The 21,228-nt window shown below is 42.8% G+C and overlaps 1 protein-coding gene across 2 annotated transcripts in view; it reads left to right on the forward strand.

The window, feature by feature from the left end:
• CDC123 (cell division cycle 123) overlaps positions 1 to 21,228 on the forward strand; it is a 55,506-nt gene that overhangs the window by 24,403 nt on the left and 9,875 nt on the right. For both annotated transcript variants that reach the window (XM_004049064.5, XM_019034671.4), the window contains 4 exons: positions 10,878 to 10,926; positions 15,001 to 15,076; positions 17,090 to 17,212; positions 18,382 to 18,410. In XM_004049064.5, the coding sequence (XP_004049112.1) occupies positions 10,878 to 10,926; positions 15,001 to 15,076; positions 17,090 to 17,212; positions 18,382 to 18,410 (277 nt within the window). The remainder of the gene's footprint in view (positions 1 to 10,877; positions 10,927 to 15,000; positions 15,077 to 17,089; positions 17,213 to 18,381; positions 18,411 to 21,228) is intronic.

A 21,228-nucleotide genomic window follows, 5' to 3' on the forward strand; every position in this document is an offset into this window, starting at 1 on the left:
CTCCTGATCTCGTGATCCGCCCGCCTTGGGTTCCTAAAGTGCTGGGATTACAAGCGTGAGCCACTGTGCCTGGCCCTTATAAGGATTTTTATATGCCTTTAGTGTCAGTTGCAGTGAGTGTGGGAAGACACTTTTGCCTTTCCAGAACTAACTATAAATTGCTTTTAATTCTGAGGCTGATGTTTTTTTAAATCAGCTTTGCAATTTAATGATCAGCTGTCTCCTCTTAAGCTACGTCTTGCTTTTTATCTTCGTTTAACTGATGTTCCAGTGGATGGTATGAATAATAGTCTGTTGTTTTGCATTTTGTACTTTTTGACTTTTGCATGGCAAGGAAGTTAAATCAGCAAGTGAGTTTGAGGTCTTGGATTTAGAGTGTTTACCCACAGAATGCCATCCTTCTGCTATTATAAATAATTGGGAATTGGCAGGAGCAAATGCCAAGCACTGGGCTTTCAGCCTTTTAGCTGGGCACCACTAACGTGTCACTTTGTCTAGAAATAACTGTTGGTAGTTGCTTAGCAATTAATGAATCAGTTGCATAACAGGAAGTGTTGCCATCACATAAAAATTCCTTATTGATAGAACTCAGTAAAGATGAATGTTTGTCACAAAAGCCTTGAAGAGCTCTTAAAAGATTAAATGCTGGGCGTGGTGGCTCATGCCTGTAATCCCAGCACTTTGGGAGGCCGAGGTGGGCGGATCATGAGGTCAGGAGATCGAGATCATCCTGGCTAACAGGGTGAAACCCCGTCTCTACTGAAAATACAAAAAATTAGCCGGGCGTGGTGGCGGGCGTCTGCAGTCCTAGCTACTCGGGAGGCTGAGGCAGGAGAATGGCGTGAACCCAGGAGGCGGAGCTTGCAGTGAGCTGAGATCGCGCCACTGCACTTCAGCCTGGGCGACAGAGCAAGACTCTGTCTCAAAAAAAAAAAAAAGTTATAGATTCATTCTTTCCAAAATACTTCCCATTAAAATATTATATAATAGAACTTTTAATATTATAATACATAGTTATATATAATATGTATAAATTTATATAACATAAAAATGAGATTATGTTGTTTATACTATTTTGAGGCTTGACTTGACAAAGAAACAAATATGTTACAGTCAGAATTGCAAGTTAACAGAAGCCGAAAATAGCTTACACACGGGATTTAAAAAATACATTATTTAACGAGGAGCCTGGAGATTGGGTATTTTTAGGAATGCTCAGTGGCTCACCAAGGTCGCCAGGAACCCATGCTCTTTCAGGCCCTTTCCTTCCACCATCCTTGACTTAGTGGCTCGGTCTTTGGGTTTCTCACCTAATGGTTAAAAGATTGCTGCTACAGTTCCAAGTATCTGTCATATGAAGACATGACCATATCTCAACCAGAAACAGGAGGGATAGGTTGTTTCCTCTTGTTCTTTTCTGTATGTGAACGAGTAAAGCATTCCTGGAGGCCTCCTGGGAGACTTCCTCTCAGCCCTCATTGGTCACAGTTACCCAACCTAATCCAGTAGTTGGCAAAGGGAGCAGAATTGCTGTGATTCGTTTAGATCAAGCTTGTCCAAGCTGCAGCAGCCCGTGGGCCGTGGCCCGGGATGGCTTTGAATGTGCCACAACACAAATTCATAAACTTTCAAACATCATAAGATTTTTTTTTGAGATTTTTTAAAAATTTGTATTTATTTATTTATTAAAATTTCATTTTTTATTAAATTTATTTTTTAAATAAATTTTATTAAAATTTATTTATTTTTATTTATTTTTTATTTACTTATTTTTTTTTAGCTCATCAGCTATCATTAGTGTTAGTGTATTTTATATGTGGCCCAAGACAATTCTTCCTCTAATGTTTCCCAGGGAAGCTAAAAGTTTGGACACCCCTGGTTAGACCAAGGTTCTCGACACGAGCATGCGTCAGGGTTATCCGGAGAGTTAGATGAAACACATGTTCCTGGGCTCCAGGGTTTCTGGTCCAGCAGGCCTGGAGGGGGCCTAAGCAGATCATTTCTAACCTGTTCCCAGGCAATGTGGATCTGCTGGTCCAGGACCACGCCTTGGTGGCTGCTTAGATGAGTCAGCACATGCATCTCAGTGATTAGAGAGGGAACCAGGAAGCACAAATGCTCCCAGCATCTGAACAATCCAGGTTCCATTGGACAGGCTGAAGATGGGAACCCTGGAGGATAGACAGCTAGTGCTGTCTCCCTGCCTATAATGTACTCTAGAAAATACTGCTTTTCTCTTTCCTGTTCTTCAAATGGTTACTGTAGACAAAAAGCTTTAAAAAGTGGAGGTTGACATATGACATGTGGCCGGGCGCGGTGGCTCACGCCTGTAATCCCAGCACTTTGGGAGGCTGAGGTGGGTGGATCACGAGGTCAGGAGTTCAAGACCAGCCTGGCCAACATGGTGAAACCCCGACTCTACTAAAAATACAAAAAAGAAAGAAAGAAAGAAATATGACACGCATAAATTTGCTGACTGTGTTATTTGCCAAGATATAAACATTCTATGTTATTAAACTTGCTGAGTCACAGGCTGCTTTCATTATTTTATTGTCACTTCAGTGGGCTGAGTAGACAAGAAAACATTTTGATACTCAATTGGCATTTAGAAAAAAGGGCTGAGTGAAAAAATAAATTTGTTAATTGTTTCTCTGAGGGGCTCATGATGAAGGAGAAATACATTTGACTGCAGGTCAGGGAATTTGATTTGTCTTAGTAATTTTTTTTTTAAATTTTTTCAAGATAGAGTCTCACTCTGTCACGCAGGCTGAAATGCAATGATGCGATCTTGGCTCACTGCACCCTCTGCCTCCCACAGTCCCAGACCGACATGCTCATCACTGGATATGTTACATTTGTCCTCTTTTTTTTTTTTTTTTTTTTTTGAGACGGAGTCTCGCTCTGTCGCCCAGGCTGGAGTGCAGTGGCGTGATCGTGGCTCACTGCAAGCTCCGCCTCCCAGGTTCACGCCATTCTCCTGCCTCAGCCTCCCGAGTAGCTGGGACTACAGGCACCTGCCACCACGCCTGGCTAATTTTTTTTGTATTTTTAGTAGAGACGGGGTTTCACTGTATTAGCCAGGATGGTCTCAATCTCCTGACCTCATGATCCGCCCACCTTGGCCTCCCGAAGTGCTGGGATTACAGGCTTGAGCTAGTGTGCCTGGCCCATTTGTCATCTTTCAGTGTGCAAAATATTTGGAACAGCACGAGAGAAACGGTGTGTTGATTATAATTATTATTCGTTTATTTATTTTATTTTATTTTTATTTTTTTCTTGAGACAGAGTCTCACTCTGTCACCCAGGCTGGAGTGCAATGGCATGATCTTGGCTCACTGCAACCGCTGCCTCCCAGGTTCAAGCAGTTGTCCTGCCTCAGCCTCCCAAGTACCTGGGACTGTAGGCGCACGCCACCACGCCTGGATAATTTTTGTATTTTTAGTAGAGACAGGGTCTCACCATGTTGGCCAGGCTGGTCTTGAACTCCTGACCTCAAGTGATCCACCTGCCTTGGCCTCCCAGAGTGCTGGGATTATAGGCATGAGCCACTGCACCGGGCCTAATTATGATTATGAAGTCCACAAAAAATAGCATGTCAGTCCCAAGGCACGTTTAGGGCATAATAAATATACCTATTTATAGTAAGGCCATTTGGCTGGCAGAAAAACTAAGTCTTCTTTGAGCTGAGGATGATTTGGGTAGTAATAAAATTAAAAAATGTGGCACTCCTTTTATTTTTTTTTTTGGTAAAATTATTTCAGTGTTTATTTTGCTTCTGAGTAAAGACAAGGGATGTGTAATTATCTGTCATTGACGTACACTATGTATTTCCCCCTGTATTTTTATTTTTTTATTTCAGTAGGTTTGGGGGAACAGGCGGTGTTTGGTTACATGGGTACATTCTTTAGTGGTGATTTCTGAGCTTTTGGTGCACCTATCACCTGAGCAGTGTACACTGTACCCAGCGTGTAGTCTTTTATCCCTCGCCAACCCTCACCCTTTCCCCCGAGTCCCAGAAGTCCAGTGTATCATTTGTATGCCTTTGCGTCTTCATAGCTTAGCTCCCACTTACAAGTGAGAACATACGATGTTTGGTTTTCCGTTCCTGAGTTACTTCACTTGGAATAATAGTCTCCAATTCCATCCAGGTTGCTGCAAATGCCATTATTTTGTTCCTTAAAAAAAAAAAAAAAGACATCTGATTAGTCATCAGTAGTAGTTAAGCATATTTCTTTAGTTTGGGGATAGAATATTTTTTCTTTTCTTTTTTTTTTTTCTTTCCTTTCTAAAAATTTGTGTCTATAACATTGCTTTCCAAAATTCCTGTTAACTGGCAAATATTAAAGTGTAGTAAAAATATGCTGGCATAATTTCATCATAGCTTTCATCAAAGTAGGCCTTTGGGATTTTGCTTTTTTTTTCTTTGGAATAAAATCTTTGCTATTATTATACCTGAGAATTCTTTTAGTTTGCCACTTACATTGTAAATAATGTAACATTTATTACTTAATCACATTTGTGTTTATTTTAGAATTTTCATAGCTAGCTAGAGGAACTATCATTATTCTGCCAAGAATTTGAACTTTGAATTCAACATAAGAGCCTCCTTTCAGCTTAGACTACAAATTAGTGACTGTAGTTGAATACCACGTTCTTTTGGTACTTTGTTGAAAATTTCAGTTGAAGAAATCTTCCAAATTAATGTTAAATAGTAACCCAGGAAACCAATTTGGGGAATATTTTGTGGTGGTGGTTTTTTTGTTTTTGTTTTTGTTTTTTCTTGAGAGGGAGCCTTTTTGTCGTGGGAAATGTGCTGAGTCCTCCAGTGACCTTGGTGGGATTTAGGGTAGCCAGACTGTTTTCTAGCTGAAGCTGCGGCCCTGAAGGCTATGCTTGGGGTCCGAGCTGCTCCAGTTTGATGCTTCGTTCCTTTTCCCTATTTCTTCCTTTCCCCAAGAATGGTGCAGACTTCCTGCTGAGGCCTGTAGTTGGTGGACAGGCATCTCCTGGCCCTTTTCCCAAGAACCCCTTACAGAGCTTGAACTGCAGCTACTCCTCAGAATAACGATTTCTAAAATATGGGCTGGGTGCGGTGGCTCACATCTGTAATCCCAGCACTTTGGGAGGCCGAGGCAGGTGGATTACCTAAGGTCGGGAGTTTGAGACCAGCCTGACCAACTCGATGAAACCCCATCTCTACTGAAAATACAAAAATTAGCTGGGCTTGGTGGCACACGCCTGTAATCCCAGCTACTTGGGAGGCTGAGGCAGGAGAATTGCTTGAGCCCGGGAGACGGAGGTTGCAGTGAGCCAAGATCGTGCCACTGCGCTCCAGCCTGGCCACGGAGTGAGACTCTGTCTCAAAAAAATAAATAAATGAATAAAAGAAAAGAAAATATGTGTCTAGTCCCCATCTTGGACACTTTGGATTGGAATCTCTGGGGAAGTATTTTGAAAAATCATCTCATTCCACTCTCTCATTTTCAAACCTGTGTTCTAGAAGCTCTGACACACCCTGAGGTTCAGCGTGCAGTAAGTAGTTAACTGAATATAAAGACAGGGAAGAAAAAGGGGGCCTGACAAGTTGTCTACAGATTTGATTGCATAATGAACTTTAGAAATCGCCCAATACCATCTGCCATTTACTGCTGAGGCAACTATGAGCCAGTCCCAAAAAATAATTGACTTTTTTTTTTTCTAGCTTCTCTTTTTTTTTTTTTTTTTTTTTTTTTTTAGTATTTATTGATCATTCTTGGGTGTTTCTCGGAGAGGGGGATTTGGCAGGGTCATAGGACAATAGTGGAGGGAAGGTAAGCAGATAAACATGTGAACAAGGGTCTCTGGTTTTCCTAGGCAGAGGACCCTGTGGCCTTCCGCAGTGTTTGTGTCCCTGGGTACTTGAGATTAGGGAGTGGTGATGACTCTTAAGGAGCATGCTGCCTTCAAGCATCTGTTTAACAAAGCACATCTTGCACTGCCCTTAATCCATTTAACCCTGAGTGGACACAGAACATGTTTCAGAGAGCAAGGGGTTGGGAGTAAGGCCATAGATTAACAGCATCCCAAGGCAGAAGAATTTTTCTTAGTACAGAACAAAATGGTGTCTCCCATGTCTACTTCTTTCTACACAGACACAGCAACAATCTGATTTCTCTTTCCTTTCCCCACACTTCCCCCGCTTCCACTCGACAAAACCGCCATCGTCATCATGGCCCGTTCTCAATGAGCTGTTGGGTACACCTCCCAGATGGGGTGGCGGCTGGGCAGAGGGGCCCCCCACCTCCCAGACGGGGCAGCCGGGCAGAGGCGCCCCCCACCTCCCTCTTGGACAGGGCGGCTGGCCGGGCGGGGGCTGTCCCCCACCTCCTGGAGGGGGCAGCTGCTGGGTGGAGACGCTCCTCACTTCCCAGACGGGGCGGCTGCCGGGCGGAGGGGCTCCTCACTTCTCAGATGGGGCGGCCGGGCAGAGACGCTCCTCACCTCCCAGACGGGGCAGAGGTCGGGCAGAGACACTCCTCAGTTCCCAGACAGGGTCACGGCCTGGCAGAGGCGCTCCTCACATCCCAGACGGGGCGGCAGGGCAGAGGCGCTCCCCACATCTCAGACGATGGGCTGCGGGGCAGAGGCACTCCCTACATCTCAGACGATGGGCGGCCAGGCAGAGACACTCCTGATTTCCTAGACGGGATGGCGGCCGGGAAGAGGCGCTCCTCACTTCCCAGACTGGGCGGCCAGGCAGAGGGGCTCCTCACATCCCAGATGATGGGCGGCCAGGCAGAGACGCTCCTTGCTTCCCAGACGGGGTGGCGGCCGGGCAGAGGCTGCAATCTCGGCACTTTGGGAGGCCAAGGCAGGCGGCTGGGAGGTGGAGGTTGTAGTGAGCCGGAGATCACGCCACTGCACTCCAGCCTGGGCAACATTGAGCACTGAGTGAGCGAGACTCCGTCTGCAATCCCGGCACCTCAGGAGGCCGAGGCTAGCAGATCACTCGCGGTTAGGAGCTGGAGACCAGCCCGGCCAACACGGCGAAACCCCCGTCTCCACCAAAAAAATACGAAAACCAGTCAGGCGTGGCGGCGTGAGCCTGCAATCCCAGGCACTCGGCAGGCTGAAGCAGGAGAATCAGGCAGGGAGGTTGCAGTGAGCCGAGATGGCGGCACTACAGTCCAGCCTCCGCTCGGCATCAGAGGGAGACCGTGGAGAGAGAGGGAGAGAGAGACCATGGGGAGAGGGAGAGGGGGAGGGGGAGGGGAGGAATAATTGACTTTTCTAAGACCATAAAATACTAGTATGGAGCCCAAGGTCCTGATTGTGATTTTTAACCTCTGGTCTATTGTTCTCTTACATTCATTGGAACGTTTTCCTTTTCTCCTTATGTAGATTATCTAATCTAAAATATTCATTTGGCTCTATACTGGATATGTGTACAAAAGTAATTTTCTGTCTTTTTTTTTTCTTTATGAGACAGAGTCTCACTCTGTTGCCCAGGCTGGAGTGCAGTGTCACGATCTCAGATCACTGCAACCTTCAACTCCTGGGTTCAAGGGATTCTCGTGCCTCAGCCTCCCAAGTAGCTGGGCTTACAGGCATGTGCCACCATGCCCAGCTAATTTTTGTATTTTTGGTAGAGACGGGGTTTCATCATGTCGGCCAAGCTGGTCTCAAACTCCTGACCTCGTGATCTGCCCACCTCAGCCTCCCAAAGTGCTGGGATTACAGGCGTGAGTCACCGCACCCGGCCCAAAAATAATTTTCTTAAATAATAGAAAACGTATAGAGGAAAGCTCTAGATACATGTAGTACTTATCAATATGCTGATCCTTGGGGGCGAAAGGGCAGTTTTTTAAAGGATAAAAATAATTAGTTAATTTTTATTAACTTGTGAGAGTTCATGACCTTAATTTTTGAGGCAGGATCTCACTCTGGGCTAGAGTGCAATGGTGTGATCATAGCTTACTGCAGCCTCAAACTCCGGAGCTCAAGTGATCTTCCCGCCTCAGCCTCCTGAGTAGCTGGGATTACAGGCGTGAGCCTCCGTGCCGGCTAATTTTTATATTTTTTTTAGAGGCGGGACCTAGCTTTGTTGCCCAGGCTGGTCTCAAACTCCTGGCTTTAGGCAGTCTTCCCACCTCAGCCTTCCAAAGTGTTGGGATTACAGGTGTGAGCCCTGTGCCCAGTCCTTAATTTTTATTGACATGAAATAACTGTTAAGCTTAATTATTATTAAAATAATTTTTAATCGAAAGCTGGTTTTCTAGTTTTAGATTATTAGTCCTCAAGATAATGTACTGTTAAGTTAGTTTGATTTGAAATAAGAGATTTTTGCTTTACAGAGAAAAACTAGGTTGTTTTTAGTTTTTTTTTTTTTTCTTACTCGGTCACCCAGGCTGGAGTTCAGTGGCGCGATCTCGGCTCACTGCAACCTCCGCCTCCTGGATTCAAGCAGTTCTCCTATCTCAGCCTCCTGAGTAGCTGGGACTACAGGTGTACACCACCAGGCCTGGCTAATGTTTTTCTTTTTTTGAGATGGAGTTTTACTCTTGTTGCCCAGGCCGGAGTGCAACAGCGCGATCTTGGCTTACCACAACCTCTGCCTCCCAGGTTCAAGTGATTCTCCTGCCTCAGCCTCCCATGTAGCTGGGATTACAGGCATGCGCCACCACACCCAGCTAATTTTGTATTTTTAGTAGAGATGAGTTTTCTCCATGTTGGTTAGGGTGGTCTCGAACTCCCGACCTCAGGTGATCTGCCCGCCTCGGCCTCCCAAAGTGCTGGGATTATAGGCGTGAGCCACTGCGCCTGGCCATGCCTGGCTAATTTTTGTATTTTTTGTAGAGACAGGGTTTTGCCATGTTGCTCAGAGTGGTCTCGAGTTCCTGAACTCAAGCAATCGGCCTGCCTCAGCCTCCCAGAGTGCTGGGAGTACAGGCGTGAGCCACCGTGCCGGGTCTGCTCCCTCCCTTTCAGTGAGTCACCAAGTGATCTTGCTTCCGCCTCTACGCTTCTCCTTTCTGTGTCCACTCCCATTCCCTTAGTTAGACCCTCATCTCCCCGAGGCTATTGCAGCAAGCCTTCTACCAGGTTTCTCTGCCTCCCAGGTTGCTGCCCTTCTCCTAAACTGTCCAACGTCATTGTGCCATAGTGATATAGATGCGTTTTTTAAACCCCTGCTACCTGTGAACACAGTGATATTCTTAACGCCTAAATGGAATGATCTCCCTTGCATAGTTGGAGACTTTAGGGCTCCCCTTTGTCCTTATAATGAAGTCCAAGTCCCCTGGGTGGGCACACAAGGCCTCCCATGACCTGGATACTTCTCTTTGTCCAGAGTTTCTGTCCAGCTCCATCTGTCGCGGTTCCCCCTTGCGTCCTGCACTCCATCAGAGCTGATCTTCTCTAGTTATTTGAATGCTCTGTGAGATCTCTCACTGCCCTCCCTGCCTTAGCACGTTTCTCTGTGCTTTAAATGCGGGCCACTTCTTGACTACCACTCCCCTCCGACACACAGCAGCCAGCTAATCAGTTCTTCCTTGGTGCTGCAGAGTATTTTTTCTCTAGTGTTTTTAAAATTGTGTCTATTTTCTAGCTTTCTCCACCAGACTAACCTCATCCAGAACAAAGGAGTCTTCATCATTTTAACATTCCCAATGCCTAGCCCAAGCTTTGGCATAGATGGGCATTTAATAAGCGATGTGAAACATTGTTGATGAAAGTGAGGATTTTTCGAGGAGGAAGCAGTATACTTAATGGAGGGCTGAATGGATCTATCTGAGTTTTAAAATGGCACGTGGGAGAAGGATTCAATTAACTGTGTGACTTTCGATGGCCAACATTACGTTGAGAGAGAAGTAGGCTGCTGGCTCCACTGTAAGATGCACACAACAAGAACGTGGACAATGACAGTGCCTTCCTGCCCTCGTTGAGAATCAGGGGTTAGACAGTTTGAGTCTTGGTGTGGCCACTAACTTTGGTCTTTTCTGGGTGTTAGTTTCTTTGCCTTTTGACAGAAAAATGGAGATTATACTATCTCTATGGTTATAATAGCTCATAACATTGTTTAATTTTTGTGGGTACGTAGTAAGTGTATATATTCATGCGGTACACAAGATGGGTTTTTTTTGTTTTTTGGGTTTTTTTTTTGAGATGGAGTCTCGCTCTGTCACCCAGGCTGGAGTTCAGTGGCACTGTCTCGGCTCACTGCATCCTCCGCCTCACAGTTTTAGGTGATTCCCCTGCCTCAGCCTCTCGAGTAGCTGGGATTTCAGGTGTCCACCACCACAGCCGGCTAATTTTTGTATTTTTACTAGAGACAGGGTTTCACCATGTTGGCCAGGCTGGTGTCAAACTCCTGACCTCAAGTGATCCACCTGCCTTGGCCTCCCAAAGTGGTGGGATTACAGGCGTGAACCACTGCACCCATCCTGGGGTACATGGCATGTTTTGATACAAACAGGCCATGCCTAATTATCACATCATGTAAAATGGGGTATCTGTTCCACTCAAACATGTATCCATCCTTTGTGTTACAAATGATCCAGTTACACTCTAGTTATTTTAAAATGTACAATTAAATCGTTGTTGACTGTAGTCACCCTGTTGTGCTGTCAAATACTAGACCAGCTATAGAAATGATCCTGGAAAGTACAGTCTTGCTCATAACATTGTTTTCATGATTAAATGAGTTCATATCTCAGGGTGCCTAGGCTAATGCAAAGCATTGAATACGGCTTAGTAAGTGTTCGTCGAATTTGAGTTAGTCTCCTGTTTCTGGATGCTTTCAGTAAAACGTTACTCTCATGTTAAATATATGTTATGTGTGTGCATAAACTGGCACCAGTAACAAAAAGATTCAGTTGCCTTTTCTTCTTCTTCCAAAGGTTTATTCATTGTACTGATGATTCTCCAGATCCATGTATAGAATATGAGGTAAGAAGCTTATTTTCTTTGATAATTGTAGATGAAGATGTGTTGAGAATTGCTATTTATTCTTAAGTGAAATGAAATGAATGAAGTTTCTTGGATTAATTTCTTCGGGAACCTAAAGCCACTGAAATTTGAAATTTATGAAATATACACATAAAAAGGATATATATTATATATAGAGTGTATATACCAAATACATATATGCAGTATACACTTGCTACAGGATATACGCAGACACCTTTAATAAAACAAACACCTTTATATGCCTCACAGCTGCACCTAATTGTTTCAGCATTTTACCATTTTTATATTGTTCACTCACCTTACAAATAACTTAAAAGAATAAGAGGATAGGCTGGGCGTGGTGGCTCACGCCTGTAATCCCAGCACTTTGAGAGGCCGAGGTGGGTGGGTCATCTGAGATCAGGAGTGCGAGACCAGCCTGGCCATCATAGCGAAACCCCACATCTCTACTAAAAATACAAAAATTAGCTGGGCGTGGTAGTGGTGGCCTGTAATCCCAGCTACTCGGGAGATTGAGGCTGAAGAATCGCTTGAACCCGGGAGGTGGAGGTTGCAGTGAGCTGAGATGGCGCCATTGCACTCCAGCCTGGGCCACAAAAGTGAAACTCCGTCTCAAAAAAAAAAAAAAAAAAAAAAAAGAATAAGAGGATAGTGAAAAAACAACTTCATTAGAAATTTTGATGAGTTTAAACATAGTAAGCCTCAATTTTTATTCCAAATTTTCCTAGTTTTGAAAGTATACACACAACACACACACACATACCCTGATCTGGACCAGGTTCTTAGCTACAACTGACTGCTCATCAACTGTCATGAATGGATCTGAAACATAACTTTTTTTTTTTTTTTTTTCTTTTTTGAGACACTGTTTTGCTCTGTTGCCCAGGCTGGAGTGCAGTGGTGCGATCTCAGCTCACTGAAACCTCTGCCTCCTGAACTAAAGCAATTCTCCTGCCTCAGCCTCCCGAGTAGCTGGGATTACAGGTGTGCACAACCACCACCCAGCTAATTTTTGTATTTTTAGTAGAGACTGGGTTTCACCATGTTGGCCAGGCTGGTCTCGAACTCCTGACCTCAAGTGAAACGCCTGCCTCAGCCTCCCAAAATGCTGGGATTACAGGCGTGAGCCACTGCGCCCTGCCTAACTTTTTTTAAATGCAGACTCCACGTTTCAGTTCTGATTCCTGGTCCTTCTTGCACTTGCATTGTCAAAATGCAAACTTTTAAAAACTTTGATGGCTCATAGTTTGTTGCAAAGAGGATGGCCATCTTTGCTCCATAATTGCATTGTTACATTTACGTGAAAATTACATTTTCATTTTTGGTCATATAACACCAATTCGAATTAGTGCAGTAATTTTAAAATCTGTCTTTAGTGTCTGTTTGCTTCTAGCTACTTTTGTATATATGTACACATGCTTTCAAAATTTGTCTGTTGACTCACTGCATTGAGTAATTTTTAATGTGTTGACTGTAGATATTGATGTATCTTTTAGGATTATACCATATACATGGAACAGTTAATTTACTAGTTAAATTACTCCTTACCAAGCCACCAATTACTAGATCTTAGAGTGCTTGTAGGTGAGATTCTTATGTACAACTTGTGAGATTTTTTCCCCTCACTTACTAGCATAGTGTGAGCATTTTCCCAGCTTATTAAACACTCCTATAACTTTATATAATATAGTCACAGCTATTGCTTCACGCAACAAACATCTGTCTATTAAGTACCTGGCTGTGGTGCTTTCTGCCAGGTACTAGAAAGAGATCGTTTCCTTACCTTTCTTTTTTTTTTTTTTTTTTTTTTGAGACAAGAGTCTTGCTCTGTCACCCAGGCTGGAGTGCAGTGGCGCGATCTCGGGTTCACGCCATTCTCCTGCCTCAGCCTCCCAAGGAGCTGGGATTACAGGCACCCGCCACTCCGCCTGGCTAATTTTTTGTGTTTTTAGTAGAGACGGGGTTTCACTGTGTTAGCCAGGATGGTCTCGTTCTCCTGACCTCATGATTCGTCCGCCTCAGCCTCCCAAAGTGCTGGGATTACAGGATTTCCTTAGCCTTTCTCTGAGGCACAGTCTTTCTTAAGAAGTCATCATCTACCTCCAAGATTTATTTACCAGCAGTTTGCTCTCTTATTGCCATTTTGAAAGACACCATTATCATGTATATAAGATTGAAAACCTAGTTTTAAAAGTATAGGAAAGTGATACTCTTCAAGTAATTCAAATGAAAAAAGTTGCAAGTAGAATCCTGTGTATCATTTTCTCCTGTCTGTGTGTATTTAAAACACACACACACACACACACACACACACACACACTCTCTCTCTCTCTTTATAGATACTTACATATTCATAGGATAAATCTGGAAAGATGCACAAGAAACCTATAGCACTGGTTGCCTCTCAGGAAAAAGACAGAGGGACAGAGTTCGGGAGAGACACTCCCTATCCCCTTCTGTGTTTTGTGAAAATCAACCACAGTGTATGTATTACATGCACAAAATAGTATTTTGATAAACATTATGCACATTTTCCAATAAATTGTGTGCTACAATTGCTTATTTATTTGTTGCTAAGTAAAACCACTGTAGCCTATATATATATAAAACATGTATAAAATTATGTATGTATATGCCTGTATGGGCTTTTAATAGATAAGAACTGTGTAGTATTTTAGTTTCAGATTCATTTAATAATTACGTATTTTTTTAAAAAGCAAATAATAAGGCTTGACTAAGAGCTTATAATAAATGAAAAATGAAATCAGTGCATTTAAGATTTCTAAGGCATACTTTAAATGTGTGTTTTTTTAATACATTGAGAATGCCCACCTGAAATTCTCCTGATTTTTAAGATGAGAAACTTATTAGTATATGAGAGTTTATATCTATTAAATAATTATGAATTACAGTAATAAGACCCATTTGTGATTTAGGCCAAGGGTAGAATTGATTGACTAAAATATTGAGAAAATAGTGAGAGAGTTATTTTGGTGATTCATTGTGACAAACCTCAATAATAATTATATCAAAGTAAGGATTACCTCACGGTATACCACTCAAGGTAGACAACTTTAGAATTATATTATTTTATTTTACTTTATTTTATTTTATTTTTTAGATGGAGTTTTGCTCTGTCCCCCAGGCTGGAGTGCAGTGTGGCGCAATCTCGGCTCACTGCAACCTCTGCTTCCTGGGTTCAGGCGATTCTCCTGCCTCAGCCTCCTTAGTAGCTGGGGCTACAGGTGCCTGCCACCACACCTGGCTAATTTTTTGTATTTTTAGTAGAGGAGATTTCACCATGTTGGAGCGCAGTGGTGCGATCTCGGCTCACTACAACCTCTGCCTCCTGAGTAGCTGGGATTACAGGCACCCGCCACCATGCCTGGCTCATTTTTTTGTATTTTTAGTAGAGACGGGGTTTTACCGTGTTGGCCAGGCTGATCTTGAACTCCTGACCTCAGGTGATCCGCCCGCCTCAGTCTCTGAAAGTGCTGGGATTATAGGCGTGAGCCTCCGCACCTGGCTGGAATTACTTTATTATTTGATATTCCTCAAGGGGTGCAGAACATATGAATGAACGTATGGCACTGTGGTGAAAAGTTGTGACTACATTCTTGGTGGTGTGCTTGTATGTCAGAACTCTCAGAATGGCAGTTATGTGACAAGGATGCATTTTGTCATAGAATTTTAGCACAATTTTCCTGTGGTTATTAGAATAATAGATCACAACTCTATTCCCTACATCTCACGTGAAGAATTTTTTTTTTTTTTTTGAGATGGAGTTTTGCTCTTGTTTCCCAGGCTGGAGTGCAATGGCGTGATCTTGGCTCTCTGCAACCTCCACCTCCCGGGTTCAAGTGATTCTCCTGCCTCAGCCTTCTGAGTAGCTGACAGGCATGTGCCATCATGCCCGGCCAAGAATGTCATATGCCTCTTTTTTTAAAACCATTTGATAATGGCAATCATTAAGATACAGTGTTGACCTAAAATTGCCTAGTAGACATTACCACATAGGTGTGTTATATTAAATATTTTTTCTTTTGTTTACAGCTCGTTCTCCGAAAATGGTGTGAATTGATACCTGGGGCTGAGTTTCGATGTTTTGTCAAGGAAAACAAGCTTATTGGTGAGTTGTTATTTGTTTGTTTGTTTTATCCTTCAAAGTCATCTTTAAAAGAAAACAAGTTTTTGTTGGAAGTAAATTTCCAGTAATTAGGACAGGGATGTCAATCTGTTTTCATCTCAGATGCCACCTCCAACCAGTTGATACTGACTCTCTGGAATGCTGTGACAGGAATCCTGAGCCCAGAGTCACTTGCCTCAGGAAACGGTATTGTCAGATAATCATGGCTGTCTGGATTCCAGAGATAAAAATGGTGGTTGTCACTGTTCCTGATTTAGGAATCAGGAACTCTGTGTATGGAATTTTCCTAAGCAGTACTTAGCAATAGTCTGCTTATTTCAAGTGTCATAAAAAGCCAAGTTTTGGAACCTTTATTTCTATTATTGGGGCACTGTTTATTATTCTAGCAAGAGAAAATATGTGGACAAGTAAGTGTATTCTTCTAAGTCACCCATTTTCTTTCCTCTCAGGTTACTATTTTGTTTGCTATGATTGATTTAAGTTAAATATTGAAGATAATTTGTTCTTTGTTTATGCATATTTTCCATGAAGTAAAATTTATCTTCAGCCTAGAAAAGTGTAATTTGAATACAATCACATCAGCACTATTGATGCATTGAATGTGATGTTGAAATGTATGAACCCACCTGAAAGAAACTTGGGGTGTTCGCATTTCTCATATTGCTCGATATTCTTGAAGAAGCTGCAGTGTAAGTACTGTAAAGCGGGGGGTCCTGTTGGCACAGGATTCAGGAATAGGAAGCCCGTATTTCAGAGCAGAGAACTTTTCCCTAGGACTGGAGCAAATTCAGGGAGTTTGTGTAATAGTCCCGTTAGTGTGTTTGGAATCTTGTCAGCAAGTCGCTCTGAAAAAAGGAATGTTTACTTTTCCATGGCTTGAACGAGAGCAGGCTGTGAAGGCCAAGTAGCACGTATGAACAAGAAAAATAGACTGCTTCTATGCAATACAGTATGAATATGGCAGGCATCTCTTGAAGAATATTTGATATTTTCCCAAAGAAAGTGGAAGAGAATACCAATTTGCAGAGACTCTTTGGAAGAAAGCAAAGCAGCAGCAGTTGATTATGTGTGCAGGTTTAGAATTGCTGCTTTAATTTTTTACATAACAAGACTTTTTGTGACTTTGAATTCTTTCCATTTTACTAAATGAAAATAACTGTTTCCATGGGCAAGGTGCTGTGGCTCACACCTGTAATCCCAACAGTTTGAGAGGCCAAGGCTGGAGGATTGCTTGAGGCCAGGAGTTCAAGACCAGCCTGTGCAATGTACTGAGACCCCGTCTCTACAAAAAATAAAACGATGAGCCAGGCATGGTGGCACATGCCTGTAGTCCCGGCTACTCGGGAGACTGAGGTGGGAGGGTCACTTGAGCTCAGGAAGTGGAGGTTGTAATAAGCTATGATTGTGCCACTGTACTCCAGCCTGGGCAACAGAATGAGACACTGTCTCTAAAAAAAAAAAAGGCCGGGTGCGGTGGCTTACACCTGTAACCCCAGCATTTTGGGAGGCTGAGGTGGGTGGATCATGAGATCAGGAGTTCAAGACCAGCCTGGCTAAGATGGTGAAACCCCATCTCTGCTAAAAATACAAAAAAAAATTCTCCGGGTGCGGTGGCAGGCGCCTGTAATCCTAGCTACTTGGGAGGCTGAGGCAGGAGAATCGCTTGAACTCGGGCAGCAGAGGTTGCAGTGAGCCGAGATCGTGCCACTGCACTCCAGCCTGGGCAATAGGGTGAGACTCCGTCTCAAAACAAAACAAAACAAAACAAAACAAAAAAGTAAATTCTTCCAGAAGTAAGTAGACATGGCAGTGTAGGACTTCAGGATTCACCTGTTCATATGAATCCTTACAGCTGGGTCGTGTGTAATGCCGTACCCATCAGGGTGATCTTCTAATCTACTTTAATGGTTCTTTCCACAAAATGTTTAAATCACGTATTGATGTTTTTGAAAAGAATATTGTATAATAACAGGATGTAAAATATTTTCTTGTCAGGTATTTCTCAACGAGACTACACACAATACTATGATCATATTTCTAAACAAAAGGAAGAAATTTGCAGATGCATACAAGACTTTTTCAAGAAACACATACAGTACAAATTCTTAGATGAAGACTGTGAGTATTTTTTTATTGATCCAGTAAAATGAAATGAAATATACATTGTTACTGGACCTTGTTTACTATGGCGTGTATCCTAATAACTAGATTTGAAATACTGTATTGTAAGCATTTTACTATATTATTATTTGTTATTTTTGATAGTTTGTATGTTAATTTCTTTTTATTATTATTATTTTTATTTGGAGACAGTCTTACTATGTCACCCAGGCTGGAGTGCAGTGGTGCGATCACGGCTCGTGCAGCCTCCACCTCCCGGGTTCAGGTGATTCTCCTGCCTCAGCCTCCCAAGTAGCTGGGGCTACAGGTGCACGTCACCACACCTGGCTAATTTTTTGTATGTTTAGTAGAGATGGAGTTTCGCCATGTTGGCCAGGCTGGTCTTGAACTCCTGGCCTAAGTGATCCGCCCACTTCAGCCTCACAGTGTGCTGGGATTACAGGTGTGAGCCACCGCACCAGCCGTGTTAATTTCATCTTATTTAACTAAAATCTATTTTTACTTCTAAGTCAGTTCCCTGTCTTGTTTTAGATGTTTGATTGTGTATTTCAAAGGGGCTATCTACCTTTCTAGCTTCTTTGAATGATCAAAGACAGCACCAGTTACAAAGTAAACATTTGTGGGTTGTTTTTAGGAATTGAAAGTATATTGTGTGAGAGTTTTCATACATCTGAAAATTATATCTGCTATGATTTACAATTTCTCTACTTGCCAAGACTGGGCTCTGTGGCAGATTTGACTTAAAATAAGATGAATCATGCTTCAAGGCTCATCAGATTTTATGCTTTCTATTATAAGCTTTACTCATTGCATTCTCCCAGATCAGTGATTGATGCCCCTTTCACTAGTGCTTTGCTCAGTGACTCTCGTCTTTCCCATAGAACCAGTCTATAACGGGGAACTGGTTGAGATGATGTTGGTGTTTGGTTTGAATTTTTAAATATAGGGGATTATGGTTGGGGAACAGAGAACAGTAAAGCAAAGTTATATAAATAAAACATTGCAGGATGCCTTTTTATGTTTGAAGTTTTGAGGTTTAGAAGCATGAAGTCCTCAGGGTCATTTATATTCTGCTGTCTTTGATTAAAACGTACTTTAATTTTCAAAAGGAGATTTACATTGTGAAATATTAGTTCATTAATAACTGACTTTTTTCTCCTTTACAGTTGTGTTCGATATATACAGAGACAGTAGGGTAAGTAACAACTCTTTCTGATATGCTTTAATATAAGAGCTGGTTTTGTAAGCAGGCGGAGCATGCCTTTGTTATGTGTGTGAAGGATCCATGCTCAAAAAATATTTTGTCTGGGTGCAGCAGCTCATGCCTGTATTCCCAGCACTTTGGGAGGCTTAGGCAGGGAGATCATTTGAGCTCAGGAGTTCGAGACTAGCCTGGGCAACATAGTGAGACCTCACCTCTACTAAAAAAAAAAAAAAAATCAGCCCAGGCTAGGCACAGTGGCTCATACCTGTAACCCCAGCACTTTGGGAGGCCGAGGTGGGAGGATCACTTGAGGTCAGGAGTTCAAGATCAGCCTGGCCAACATGGTGAAACTCCGTCTCTACTAAAAATACAAAAAAATGAGCCAGGCATGGTGGTGGGTGCCTGTAATCCCAGCTACTCGGGAGGCAGAGATTGCAGTGAGCGGAGATCACGCCATTGCGCTGCAGCCTGGGCAACAGAGCGAGACTCTGCCTCAAAAGAGAAAAAAAAAATATCTAGGCCTGGTGGTGTGTGCCTGTAGTCCCAGTTATGCAAGAGGCTGAGCTGGGAGGATCACTTGAGCCCGGGAATTCAAGGCTGCAGTGAGCCTTGATTGCGCCACTGCTCTCCAGCCAGGGTGACAGAGTGAGACCCCATCCCCTCCTCAAATTTTTTTTTTTTCTCACATCAACTAAGGTGATTGAAATTCACCATGGTCAAAAATCTCCCCTTAAAATATACCTAACATTAGAGGACTTAATAGCTGAAATCATTGTGTACCATGGTTTAGGGATTCTTTATTGAACAGGTAGGTAAATGGGCACTTACGTCCTATGTCTCATTTGTGTCAGAGGTCAGGGCCTGCTTAAAATAGTTCAGTTTGCACACTTAAATTTGGCCAGGAGTTTGTCACTTGATATTTGTATAATTATTTTGGCCGGGTGCAGTGGCTCAGCCTGTAATCCCAGCACTTTGGGAGGCTGAGGCGGGCAGATCACCTGAGGTCGGGAGTTCGAAACCCACCTGACCAACATGGAGAAACCCTGTCTCTACTAAAAATACAAAATTAGCCGGGCATGGTGGCGCATGCCTGTAATCCTAGCTACGTGGGAAGCTGAGGCAGAGGAGAATCACTTGAACCGGGAGGTGGAGGTTGCAGTGAGTTGAGATTGTGCTGTTGCATTCCAGCCTGGGCAACAAGAGCGAAACTCTGTTTTAAAAAAATATATATATATATTATTATTATTTTTAGTCAACTAAAAGTGACTCAAAGTTTGAGTTACTTTTATCTTTAGACAGAAGAGGATTAGTTTATTTTTTAAATCTTAAAAGTGATGAAAACTTCTGTAAGGAAAAAGTTAAAGTGACTTATTAGTAAAGTTACTTACTGCTGACTTAATGAAGAATTACTAGAGCAGAGATTTCACTGTCCAAGACATGTCATCTTTATTAAGAAGTTTAGGTCACTAAATGCTGTTTGGTGCTGAGTGCTCTTTGACATTGTGAAGAAGCTAGCAGATGCGTTTTCCCGTGTCACCTACACACAAGCAGAATATTTCTCATTCTCTCTCCGTGCTTAGGTCAGCCTCATTGTAAGTGAGACAGTCATTTGAATCTGAATCACCTTTGGACATCTTTGAATCATCTTTGGACAAAAAGATATGGCCCATGTGGTCATGTCCCAGAATAACTGTTAACTGTTCATTTAACTCTTACGTCAAAAGACATCACTATATTTTCACCTCTTTGTCTTCAAAGATGATGGTGTCTGTTAAGAGTTAGTAGAAAGAGGGGCTTTAGGCCATTGTTGTGGCCACGCCTGTATTTTCAGCATTTTGGGAGGCTGAGGTGGGAGGATGGCTTGAGCCCAGGAGTATGAGATCAGCCTGGGCTTAACATAATGAGACCTCGTCTCTACATAAAAATTAGCCAGGTGTGGTGGTTTGTGCCTGTAGCCCCAGCTACTCCCGGGAGCTGAGTTGGGAGGATCGCTTGAGACTGGGAGGTTGAGGCTGCAGTGAGCCATGATCATACGTGTCATGCCTAGCAGTGAACACCAGGTTGTGTCTGGTCTTCTGCAGTCTGCCATGGTGAATAATCCCGTACGTGTGTCATTTCACACGCTGCAGGTGAATCTACAGGGTGAATTCCTAGAAGCGGGATTGCTGGCTCAAAAGTGAAATGTATTTTAATGTTGCAGTTTACCCTCGGTAGAGGTTACACCTGACCAGATCCCCCCAGGAATGCATCACAGTACCTGCAGGCTTCCTCAGAGCTTGCCTTTACAATATAGGGTTACACTGTTCAGGGTTTTTGGGGTTTCATAGAGAAATGATGTTTCAGTATAATTTCTATTTCTATTTTTCTTAGTAAGTGAGGATGAAGTTTATCTTTTCATATATTTAAGGGTCGTTTCTGTGAACCATTGCTTCGTGTCTTTTTCACTTTTTTCTATTGTCTCATTTTCCTCAAAATAGAGGCACTGTTTATGTATTACAGAGATTAGGCCTTTGTCATTAGTCTTTTCCTGTGAACGAGATCACGTAGATTATTTGTTTCTTTTCTGGCTTTTGAATTTTAGCCATCATTTTAAAAAATACTTCCCCATGGTTTTTGTCTAGTTCTTTTGTAACTTCTTGTTCTCCATTTCAATATTGGATGTTTGGCTTTTGTTCCTTTGCGTGTTTGGTATGCGATATGGATCCCCCTTAGTCTTTTTGTCTAGCATCAATATATTTATTTTATACTGTCCTTCAGATTGATGATGATTTCCAGAGTTCTTGGGGCTTTAATGCCTGTTGCGTTTACA

Source organism: Gorilla gorilla, chromosome 8 (genome assembly GCF_029281585.2).
Source record: "Gorilla gorilla gorilla isolate KB3781 chromosome 8, NHGRI_mGorGor1-v2.1_pri, whole genome shotgun sequence".
Classification (NCBI taxonomy): domain Eukaryota; kingdom Metazoa; phylum Chordata; class Mammalia; order Primates; family Hominidae; genus Gorilla; species Gorilla gorilla.